A 12,697-nucleotide genomic window follows, 5' to 3' on the forward strand; every position below is an offset into this window, starting at 1 on the left:
GGTTTGTATTTTGCTCTACAACGTTAATTCAAACCCCTATGTCTGAAGATGCTGACAGGCATAGGTACCCTAACCCAAAAATTGCAACAGGTAGTGTTTGAACCCAGAGCTGTTGCCCCAAGAACCCCTCTTAGAGGAACTAGGGAGGCAGAGTTCTGTGAAAGGGTAAAATCTAGGTCATTGATGACAAGGAGAAGTTGAAAAGCAGAAGGATGTGGAGTAAGGTCATATGGAAGTTGTTGTATGTGCCTGGCAGAAACTATAAACAACAGCAAGAAGACATTTCCGAAGAGTGAGCGGGCCGCAGCATGAATCCCGACATTAACACTTCATAGCAAGTTTCTCAACCTCAAAAAAAGTTGCCTTTTACTCATTACAGCTTACAAAATCACATTCATCATCCTTTTTGGTTTGATTTTGCTCTTTTTCAGTAAAGTGATTCATCCACATGCAGGGCAGCATGGAGATATTTATAATATTGCACAATGTGTCCACCAGGCATCTTATCTGAGACAACGTTCCCTTTGTGACTTTCTATTCCTCTGTTTTTACACAGTTACTCCCACTCCCCACTCTCACTCCCCACTTCTCTATGCAAGGCTGTTTTTGGTCATAGCTAATACACTGTAAGTGACAAAAATGTCTATAGTCAGGCAGTTTCCTGTGTGTGCTGCATAGATTCGTCATCTTTGTGTCGGCAGTGGCACATGGCAGACATGCTGTCTGGGGACCGTGGGCGACAGAGCAACCTGCTGCCTCTCTCTGAGGCCTCTAAACTTTCCTCCCTTGAGGAGCTGAGGTAATACAATAGAGGGCAGATATACACTTCGCAGGAACTAACACGCACATGTACACAAGGACACATTAACATGTCATTTTAAATCATTTTACAAATAAACAAGTTTATAAAATGTAAAAAAAAAAAAAGAAGAAGAAAAAAATAAGAAAAATAATAATAATAAAAAGAAAAAGAACAACAAGAAGAAGAAAAACAAGTCGAAAACAGCAGTGTAACATTTAAATGAGGTAGTGGAGAAGAGAATTGTGTGAAATTCAATCTCACACTTAACTTATAGTTAGAAATTGCTGCTCCACCCCAAAGCAGCTTGAAGCTATTAGGTTGTAAGCGCATGAGAAAGGAGGGGTGCTATGAATCACGTCAAACCGAAGGCCCACAGATCGATCACCTCCTAGAAGCTTCTGCCTGGTACCATGTGTGAGTTACCAGAAAAATCTTCACAACAACAAACATCTGACACTAAAGCCCAGTCTAAAGGAGCTTGTTTGTAGATGAAATGCACAGACAAATAAACAGACCTAAAAAAAAAAAAGTACAAAGCTATATGTTTATTTTGATGGTTTTCAGTCTCGTTAGGCATGGATGCACAGATAAACCAGAAAGACAGTAATCAGATCATTTTTAATTAATTAGCTCTCACTTATCAGCAGTTCAACTAGAAAGCACTTTTGCGAGTGCATTCACTCATAAGTTTATTCCTGGCAAATTAAGAAAGACGTTCTTAGGCACAGCTGCAAAACCAACCTATAATTGTAATAAAATAAATTTTTTCTGAAGAAAATACTAAGTGTTTGGATAAAATAATTAAAAAGTTAACTCTTTTAAAATGGGGAGCTGGAGAGTTTTCAAAAAATGAAGGAGAAGTATAATTTAGATAAACATGAATTTTACAGGTACCTGCAATTGAGAGACTATTATAAGAAAGAAATCAGGTGGGATCCCTCTGTGGAAGTGAATGGGGTGATTAAAATTGTGATAAATTCATCCAGTGGAACAAAAATTAAAATAATCTCTACTCTATATCAAAAATTGATGACGAACAAACATTCAACTAAATATATAAAAGAAAAGTGGGAGTCAGAGCTTAACACGACAAGTACAGATGAAGACTGGTTGGATATGTGGGAAACACATCAGACGTCCACTAATTCACGGATATGGAGGGAATTCTCATGGAAAAATCTAATACGATTTTTCGTCACGCCTAAAGTCCAGAATAGGTACAAGGGCACAAACATGGGGTGTTGGAGGAACTGTGGATCAGTGAATGCTGATCATTCTCACATATTCTGGAACTGTCCTGTCATTGTCCAATTCTGGAAAAATGTTCATGTAACAGTGGAGAAGGTTCTGGGATATGATATCCCTATGAGTAGTGTGGTACTATATCTTTGCAATTTTAATAAGATCAAAGTAAGGGCAAAAGACAGGTATCTGATTAAGATACTGTTAATAGCTAGCAAGAAAGCTATTACGAGGAAATGGGGAAAGGCGGATCCCCCTTGTCAAGAACAATGGACTGGAATAATAGAAGAAATCTACATTATGGAAAAACTGACACATCGTTTGAGACTACAGCAAACACAAATGGAAGAGAAGTGGAAGAAATGGACAACATTCAAGACAAAAGTCAGCGACAGGAAATAAAGAACTAGACAAACTAGATGGAACTAAGGTCAAATAGAGGAACAGCTCCCAAGCCAAAGTTTTATGTTATGTTATGTTGATTGTAAAGTGTTCATGTATATTGTATATGTAAGCAAAAATGGAAAAAACTAATAAAAAGTTAAATGATAAAAAAAAAAAGTTAACTCTTTTAACTTTCCACAACCATGTGGAAAAATATCACAACTCATTAAATATTATTCTCATCCATTAAACAAGGCGTCAACAAACCCTCAACGCCCTGATAGCTAGTGTTTTCCCCTTTGGCTGAAATCAATTCCATCCATGAGTTTCTGACATTGGTCAAGGTCCCAGTGGTACATCTGGCTTTGACTGGACCCTTTCAGTTTCCTACTTTGCAGCCAGTCCTTGATGAGTTCACTGGTATAAGTTAGGTCATGTTGCAGGGTTCAGTTCTGCTCCAGCTTTTTTTTCTGTAGCTTTTTGATAGATGGTCTCACAATCTCTTCAGAAACCCTCAAATACAATGAATATTTTAAATGTAGATTTTATGCTGAACAAGTTCTCTGCCTTGGTGACTAAATTATTCAGCATTAGACTTGTCTGCATAAACAAAAGTTAAATGTGAGTTTTTCAGATTCTACAGACATGTACTGTCATGTCAACAATAGTAAGAGTCTGCTGTATCGGTTGAGCTTTACTGGTCGTTCAGGTCCAACTATGTTGACATAAGCTGCTACAATCTTCCTTATGAGCACCGCAGACAACTCTTCCAATCTCACCATGAAGGTCACTCTTACTTCATTGGTCAGGAGCACATCAAACTGTGGGTCTGAGGTTTACTGGGCAAACCTCCTTCAGAACACACAGTAACGACGTTCTAATCGTGTGAATCTACTGTGAGAAGCCTGTTTGTGATTTTAGCCACTTTACAGGGGAATAAAAGTTTTGGTGTCCAAACTTATCCTTCGTCGGAAATTTCATTACTTTGTTAGATTTTACTGAACGTTCTATCCTTTTTGTTTACTTGTATTATTTTAATTTCCCAGTCATGCTAAAATTAATAGAAAATATCCATATGTCTAAAACTCTACAAGCTGACGAGCTAAGAAATAAAACAAAATCCTAGAGAGTTATATTTGTTTTGTGTCAAAAATTTGGGGCCCATAAATAATAATTCAAAGAGCATCATAAGCGGTATTCATGGAAATATGATTTGAAAGTCTAAACAATTCCCTTGGAACGTAAATAGTGTTGTGAAGTCAGCACACAGGCAGACAAGATGATAAATTAGAGATGTGAAATCTTCAAAACAGGACAAACTTCAAATTAGACATGGTCACACTCAGTCTTCCCCATCTGTATCAGCTGGTCTGCAGCGCAACTCCTCCACAACACAAATATTCAAGATGACACATAAACACACTTTCCTCCCCAGTCTGACTCCCCACTGTAAACACAAACACAGCTTCATCACAATGTCACAACAAGACGGCCATCCTGGGAACTCAGCTCGCTGGTTTTTTGTTCAGACCACCTCCGCGCCCTCTGTCCCAGAGTAATGACACGGCCTTGTGCCCTGCAACATGAATCACATTAGCAGACTGTCACACAAAGAGCCGCATGTCCTGGTTAATACAAGGTTTACCTTTCATCACTTAAAACTTGTTTTTTTTTTTGTTTTGTTTTGTTTTTTTAAAGGTGGGAAACAGCCAAAATCTTCAAAGTGAGACAATACCACCTCATCAGACCTAATAAGATAAAATATGCTTTAAATCACTGGATCTACTGGTGATTTATTGTGTTTTTAATGGGGTTTTTTAAGGGAGCAGAGCTCAATTGCTAAAACATCTGTTCTGGAGGTCTCTTTGAACTCAGCCTCACCTGTCAAAAATTAGTTGCTTGTCATGGATTTTTGGGAAAATTTAGAAGTGCTGACAGGAAAGATGCATGGTAGGCTCTATTAAAATTCAATCGCTGCTATCTAACCAGTGTTGACAGAGCTAAACGCAGTGGCGTCAGGAAGCGATACCCCGTCCTTCAGGTTTCGCTGCCAGATAGAGAGCTCATTATTAGCCACTGGCTGTATCACCAGAGCCCGAGGCAAACAGACAAGGCTGTGCATGATTCACATTATTGTCAGGGAGTGGTGTCTCACAGAGGAAGCTCTAACCAAATACTCTGTCACACACTCTGTGGTTAAAAACAACACAGGCCCCAATGTGATTCTTTTGACAAATTTCTAGACACACAACAAAGTCAAATATTTCCTCACAAATCATTAGTCAGAAACCTTTATAATACCTTTACTTTTATAAAACAGCCTGCCAGAGAAAGACTTTGCTACCTCACTCATCTATGGCTTCCTTTGTTGTACTTCATGAGGACTTTTCCCCCCCTCTTCTTTTCTCCGTCCCTCGTCTCATGCCTTTTCCTGCAAGCCCCTCTTTCCCTCTCTTTCTCAGTCCTCCACCTCTCCTTTCAAACCCACTCTTGGGGTGTCAGGTTTCTACAGCTGGTTCACATTAACGCCCCCATCTCATGCGCACCCTTCTTCTCTCTTTTTTTTTGTGCTCCTTCCTTTTCTTCATTCCCCTCCTCTACCTCATGCTGACCTCTGCCTATCCTGGCAAGCAGCGGGGGGTTTTCAGTGAGCAGTGAACTAAGCCATCTAATATCAAAATTTCTTTATCCCCCATTTCTTTGTCCTAAGATTTTCTTCAGCCTAATTGTGTTTTTGTTGCTGCCAAATCTTCCCACCTACGTCTGTATTCTCAGCTACAGTTATGTCACCACAACCTCCTCTTGCTACTTTTCCTTTCCCAGCTACGGTTAATAACTTGCTCAGCCCCTGCGGCCATCGTGAAGACTTGGTGTTAGAGAAGCAAGACGGAGTAAAAACCAGCTCAAATTTCAATCCCCGGATCATCCCCTTACTTGGCTGGAGCAGAGGTGGCCTATTCACTGAATGTTTGTGCAAGGCTGCATGGAGATCGAGCTTTGAACAATATTTCATTTCATGGAGAAAAACACTAATAAAGCAAGTATTAGAGACGAGGCAATTAATCAACGATCAGAGCCAGTCAGTGTTTCCTCAACCAGCTCTGACTGCTGATCATCAGGTCAAATACTTGTATCTTTTTCATGGAATACTAAATGCAGCAAAAGCAAAGGGTCTCACACTTTTGATCCATAAATTAATCAAAAACAGCTGTATTTAGAGCTGCTTTTGAGAAATAAGGTCATTATTTTTGTGGTTTTAAGCCTCTTTATTGGTTTTGATTGTTGATCAGCAAGTCAAACACTGAGAAATCAGATTTTCTATCCAATTCATAAAATGCACCATAACTAAAACCTTTCATTATTTGGGTCTATAACAGCATCAACCAACAGTCCTTATTTTCAAGCACTTCTTGAAAGGTAAGATAAAGCTCTGGAAGCAGTTGCTTTGATGTGTAAATGGCGATATTAGTGTGATTCATTCATTTCATGTCGGATTCAAAATTATTGATTAATAAAAAGTTTGCATCACATAAGATTCTTCACTTAAAGACAAATTCCATTCTGGTAAAAGTTGGAAATGGCACAACAGACGTCAAACAACACGCACAATAAAATTTCCAACTACAAAATAATTGGAAAAAAAAAGGGCCTTGAGTGGTTAAATTCAGACAGCAGGGCCTGCTGAATAAATGAGGAAACAAAATGTAATTTTACTGATACACTGAACTTCAATTGAGTCTTTTTTTCATGATCTGGAAGTGAATTACCACCATATTATGATTTACCAATATTTTCTTTTCATTCTGATACAAAGTGAAGGAGGGCTAGCGACTATCAAGGTTATTCAAAGCTACACAAATCAAATGACGGCAAAAGATATGCAAAGAGTGAAAAATGAGGTGGAACTAAAAAGCCAAGTAAAGTAAAGAGAGCGCGAGACATACCAGAAAGAGAAGGAAGTCGGGCAGGCAGACGAAAACCATCAGTGTTGACCGAAAAAAGGAGTGTCGCGCTGGGTGGAGTCCACACAAGCATCAAGTGGTAAAATCACAAGCCATGTTTAGAAATGCATCCATAAAGACTCATCCAAGCTGCCATGGTACACAGCACAAGTCCCGTTCAGCCTGCGAATGTTCCTAGTGCCTGTTTCTGTATGTTGCTCTGTCATTATGCTGTTCCTGTGGTTGCTTAAAGTCAGGTTTCCAACAATGGGTCGGTCGACATATAAAAGCTCCACATCTAGCTCTAAACTGTGCATAAAACACCACTGGCTAATGTGGAAGTACGCTACAAAAAATTGTTATAACTAACACAGAATAATGACAGCCTATGATAGGTTGGAAACTGAAAAAAGCAGGACGTTTTGAGATACTGTCTGGCTGAATGTTTTCCTGAACAGAAAAATAAAAACATGAAGTTTAATGTACCTTCCCGGTTTTTACTTTTTGTTTACTAAACAAAGAGAAGATGTGTTTTTGGTACTGCTTTTTTCAGCATATACACTGAAGAAAACTATGTATGAATTTAAAAATGTAAAAATGTCAGCTCCTGGGTTGTTTTGGTGTTTTGATTATTTGATTCTAGTTTCATTATTATTACGTGTTCTTTAGTCTTTCTTTGACTAGAATAAATATGTAGATTCAAACTATCACCATTACCCTAAGACGTTTATTCAAATAACAAAACAAACTTTAAGTTTTTTGTTTTTTTTCCCCCAATCTTAGAGTGACGCTTTATTTGGAATTTTTTTCATTTAAAAAAAAATCTAAATACTACAGTAGTGTCAAATAAGGACTCATCATCACAATGCATGTGCGGACAATGTGTGTGACCTTAAGACACGACCGATGTACATTTAACCTGATGGTGTGACATTCATGTGTGACAGGGGACACTTGCCACTCCACCGTATGTGGGTTATGGTCTGGTTGCTACATTCCCCACTGCTTTGAAAGTCTTCCCCTTTCTGAGGAATCCAAATTTCTTTACAGCTTCCAGTCCACTGAACTGTGCAAGAAAAAGGAGTTGAGGGCAAACAATACAGAAACACAAGGTTGCTGCAATGCTGTTCTGTACTAATGAAGTGTCACATACCACATGAGTCATGCAAAGCTAAAATTCACTCATCCAAATATTGATTTTATGCGCTAACTGAGAGCCAGCTATATAAAGTGGCAGCATGTGAGCCTGCACTCAGCTCTGGTTGGCCTAGACTTCCAGATAAAACAGCAAATAGGGGTTCAAACACACATTCACAATAAAACTCTTATCACTGTGGTTCCAGTCTGAACCACAACTAGACTGCTGTTGGCTGAGCTGTGGGAAAAAGATAAATCTTTGGCGTGTGAGATTGGGAAATCACTGCTTTGGCTTACAGTCCTCCACATCTGGGTATGGGGAGCTTTGTTTAAAATCTTGTGCTGAAACCATTCCCAAAACTTAGAGGGGATGTCTAGAACGTGTATGTGCGTGTGTGTGAGAGACTTTTTAAATCGAGAAGGTTTTCTGTGATTCTATACGGTGACTAATAGAAAAAATTAGTGAGAAAGGGAAAGTTCAGAACAAAGCTCACAAAGCCTTAAGATTCTAAATAGAGATCAAGTCGTGATTATTAAAACAAAGACTAGTGATTTATTGCCTCCAAACCTCTTCTAGATTAGAAAATAGTCATGAAAAGATTAACAGACCAGGTGACTTGTCTGGAGGCATCTAAATCCCTTCAGCGGTGGGCTGGACTGGAAAATGGATGGATGAGTGACAGTTTGATGAAGGAGGCAAAGCAAGAAGGGAAATTACACTCCTCTCTCCACTTCTTCCGAGCCTCCCATCCCCCCCCCCACTCGACAGTCTCTCATCATTAGTAAGGAGTTGTGCTCTGAGGTATTCCTTCTCACATTACCTAAAAAGAGACATCCTCTTTTGTTTTGGCCCTTTCTCTTCCTCTGCCTGCCCTGCAGGTTAATTCTACCTGTCAGATCAAACAGGCACCAGATCCACACAACACCGTAAATCTCTTCAAAAATGGTGCGGAAAAGCTTTGCAAAGAAAAAACCGCTTCACAAAGTGAGAGAGGAAGGAAGAAGTAATCAGTTTGCTCCGAAGCCAGCGCAAGACAAAGAGGTCTTGTTCAGAGGATCTGGACAACATGGTGTTCAAACTCACGCTTAAGTTAAACATGAATCCTCACAGGCCTGAAGACAACACCAGGACTTTAGTTCTGTAACCAGGTAACTTGTTTACTGTGATGCAAGTTACAAATACCTACCATTCAGGCTAACGCAGACAGATCCTCACAGGGATTGACTTGTAGCTTGCACCTAACACACCTAAAGCCGATGGTTTGCAGTTTCACCGGTTAGACAGCTTTTCTGACCCTGCCCTGCAAAAGCAGCCAATGGACATCTCCCACGGACATTCACTTCATCTGATAAAATATTTCAGTCCACGAAGACATGGAGGTGCAAGACAATCCCACGATATTGTCTTTGAGAAAATAGTCAAGTTTATGCTGCTGTTTCGTAGGCACATATCTTATTAACTTGTTTTGGAAGCGGAAATGTTTAGTTAATTTAAATAGAAGTTTAGAGAAAAAAGAAATGAAATTCTCATGATTAAAATGAGATTTGCAGAATTTAGAGAATGTACTGGATTTCTGCAGGTCAGTGAAGTCATGAACTGTGAGCAGCAGCTTCTTCTGCCTCCACTTTAGCAGGCAGACAGGCATATGAGATAATCATACTCCACACAACATTCAGGTATATTCATAGCTATTTTTTATGCAAAAGAGCAACACAGACTCAGCAACACAAAACGGTACATCATTGTGAAATAGAAGAAATGTCTGGTTTTCAAGCTATTTGTTTTAACAAGCATGATGTCAATTTGCACTTTTTTTTACACATGTTTTCTGTTTTCCATACAAAAGAGGCAATATTTGGAGATTGCACGACTACAATTCTTTCCTGTCAACAGATTCTCTCAACTAAGCAGTGGATCTATGCAGCTCATGCACAGTTAGTAATGGATGATTCAGCTGGTTCACTGAATAAACCACTCCTTACCTACCCTGTCAGGCAACTCTTGTTGTCAAGTTTGAGGTTTTCCCATTACAAGAGGATGAAAAGCACTTTGTGTGATTTTCAAAGCTTCAGAAATTGTAAAACTTAACTCTGCTTAAAAACTTGCTCTAAACTTGTCTAATGTCTTCCTTAGTACTTAAACTGTTTGTGTAGTAATGTTCCCAAACAAATACAACACCCATCAAACACAAACAGTGAGTTTATTTGTTAACTAACTGACATCTGAAGACATTTGGTTAAACTGGATTTTATTTATGGTGAACAAAACAAAGGAGATACATGTGCTTCCCAGTCTTCATAAAAAGAAAAAAGAAATGTTCAAAAAATTTCATTTTCTATCCACTTCATAGTTATGCCCCACTTTGTAAAATTCTTTAAAAATGTGGGAAGTCAAAGGTGTACGATTATATTTGAATAGAGCATGAATAACTAAACTGGACAACATTTTCCCTCTATTGTTCTGTTACTTTCTGTCCAATACTACCTCTCTGAGAGATTATTACCTTAATCTCTCAGTGGCAGAGATCAAGATAATAAAATAAGATCAACAAAGCCACACGTGCCACCAACAGACATCAGCAACCCAAATGGCTTACTATGCCACAACAGGTGAATATGTCTGATCAAAACACCAACAACGAGCACATATGAAACATGTGATTCAACAGTGCAGCTTTAGCAGCAGAAGTTTCTAAAGGTTTGGTGACACAAAAACCATGGAGGGAATACATCAAAATGGGAAACAATTCAAAGCTAATCTTGAAGTTAACCAGAGAAAATTACCGTAGCTCGGTGTTCATTTCTCTGTGCTTTCTGTTTATAAAAGGTGGCACAAAACATCAATTTCTAACATGCTGTTCTTTTTTATTAATGTCAAACAGATAGCATAACTGTATGCATTTTATAGTTCCAGCTTTTCCTAATAAGGATTTATTTAATTATTCTGCAAATCAGTTTGACTCCCACAAAGATCCATGTGATGTTGTAGCTGGTTGATGTCAAAAGGTCACAGTGACTGTTTATTTGAGTTTAAGTTGCAGCAGAGTTTAATAAACGTATAATCAGATTTTTGGACAATGTGTCTTTTGAACGACAATATTATAGAAATAGAAGCCAAGAGGTTCAACAAAGCCAACTATGCACTCATGGGTACATACACTATGCCTGTATGATAAGGCACATGTTGTTCTGCTTGTAGACAGTAGGAAAAAAAATTTGCAACTGAATCAGTCAAACACTAGGCCTGCTCTCTGTCAGCTGACTCTTCTATGCTGAGAAACTCATGTATGATCGCAGGGATGCTAGCCCTTCTACCAATACCTTGGCAATTCAAAACAGATTTTTCTAGTCTTTCTGTGGTGAGTAATCATTCATTATTCAAATACGGGAAGAGCATAATTAAATAATCCCTATATTTTAAAGAAGTCCCCATTTACACCAAATACTTTCCCACACACACAATATGATGTCACCACTTACCACTTTGTGACAAAGACAAAATGTTTACCAAGCCAACATTTTAATCTGGGTTTACCATCTTCTATTAGCAATACAAGGCTAGCATCACTAAAATCATAAAAAGTAGCACACGTAGCACAGCATCTTGACGGGATATGAACATAGTCTACCGATATACAGACAAAAAAGACATTTGTGGTCATTGTCATAAATTTCAGTGTTGGTTAATTTTTGGCCTAATTTGTATTGTCTTTAACTGTCTTTCTCCTCATCATCTGCAACTGTACATAGACACACAGTTGCTGAGTTGTAACTGATCTAAATGTTGCTTAGCATATATATTTTTTAATGTATATCCTAAAAATAATATCCATACTGTAAAACATCGGTTCCCTAAAACTTGGCTCATGTTTGTGTTAACTGCACACAGTTCCACATTTAAAGTCAGGTCTTTTATGGTTGATGAAAAATTTCTACCGATATTACAGTTCTTACAATATGTACATCTTTTAAGTGGTCACCACAACCATCTCTTATCTCTCGAGATATAACAACTTGAATGAAGACCACAGAATATCATATTAAAACCGACCTTCTTTCACACATTGCATTTATCATTGTGACTAGAATTCAAAATCCAATACATTTTTTGCCTTAAACAATGCAAAGCCTTGATTAGAGAAATGTCAAAGCCTAACTGACTCCAACAAAGCTTTATTCTCACACATGCAAGCTGACAACAGGTAACTTTGCACCTGCAGGAAAAATGTTTACTTGACCTTCAGTTAAACAGAGAAAATGCTTAATAGTGATTAAGAGCTGTTGGTTTTATCTTCACTTTCTACAACGGCAGCCAAGTACTTACATTCCAAAAGCTCTGGGAACAGACACGTTTCAGCATTCTCATCACATCTGATGAAACACGATCAGGTTCATGAACCAGCTATGGTGTGTTTTTTGTTGGGAATTGGGCTTGGGAGTGGCAACAGAATTAAAAAGAAAGCTCAGGCCTAATTACAAACTAGGATAAGTCATCAAAACGTAGTAGTTGCACTCTTTACATTGCAGTCGTTTTCCTACATGGTTTGATTACTCCAGTAGCAGAAAAAAAATTTTATTTTTAGCTTTTAGCTGACATGGACTTGGCACTCTTCGATAACTTCAATTTCCTTGGGATTTGGACAGTTTCCTTTCATTCTGTTCACACTGAATGTGTGTGCATGTGTTGTTCTGGACTCATTAAGAGTAATAACATGGAGAGAGGAAATATGTCTGTTGCTTCTTAAAGTAAAATGTCATTGCAACAAGATAGTTTTCCAACAAACCTGAAACATGATGCTGATATAAAGGCATGAAATAAAAAATGTTAATTGTTTTTTTATTTACTAATGGAAAAGTAGTTAATCAATCAAAACCATCTGTCAATCAAACCAAACCTCTTGATTCCCTGAAGAGACTGTGGTTGACCTAGAAGCCATATTTTTGGCTTGGCCTTTCATATCCAACTATTACATAAACACATGTCTACCTCTGTGCTTATATTTTTATACATCTCAGATCACAGTGTGACTTGGGGAAAGTAAACTGAAAGGCTTGTGGTTGGTTGTGAATCTTGCCAGTGGATCTTACCTGCAGTATTCTGTGCCATTGTTAAAGGTCAGGCATGTCGCGTTGTTAATACAAGGCGCCTTTTCATCCACACACTGCAGACCTGCAAGGGACATGAGTCATG

At 38.4% G+C, this 12,697-nt stretch overlaps 1 protein-coding gene across 1 annotated transcript in view; it reads right to left on the reverse strand.

Annotated features, from left to right (window-relative positions):
- notch2 (notch receptor 2) overlaps positions 1–12,697 on the reverse strand; it is a 49,750-nt gene that overhangs the window by 22,502 nt on the left and 14,551 nt on the right. The window contains exon 2 of the mRNA XM_044128656.1: positions 12,595–12,676. Within this exon, the coding sequence (XP_043984591.1) occupies positions 12,595–12,676 (82 nt within the window). The remainder of the gene's footprint in view (positions 1–12,594; positions 12,677–12,697) is intronic.

This window comes from Gambusia affinis, linkage group LG10, assembly GCF_019740435.1.
Source record: "Gambusia affinis linkage group LG10, SWU_Gaff_1.0, whole genome shotgun sequence".
Taxonomy (NCBI): Eukaryota; Metazoa; Chordata; class Actinopteri; order Cyprinodontiformes; family Poeciliidae; genus Gambusia; species Gambusia affinis.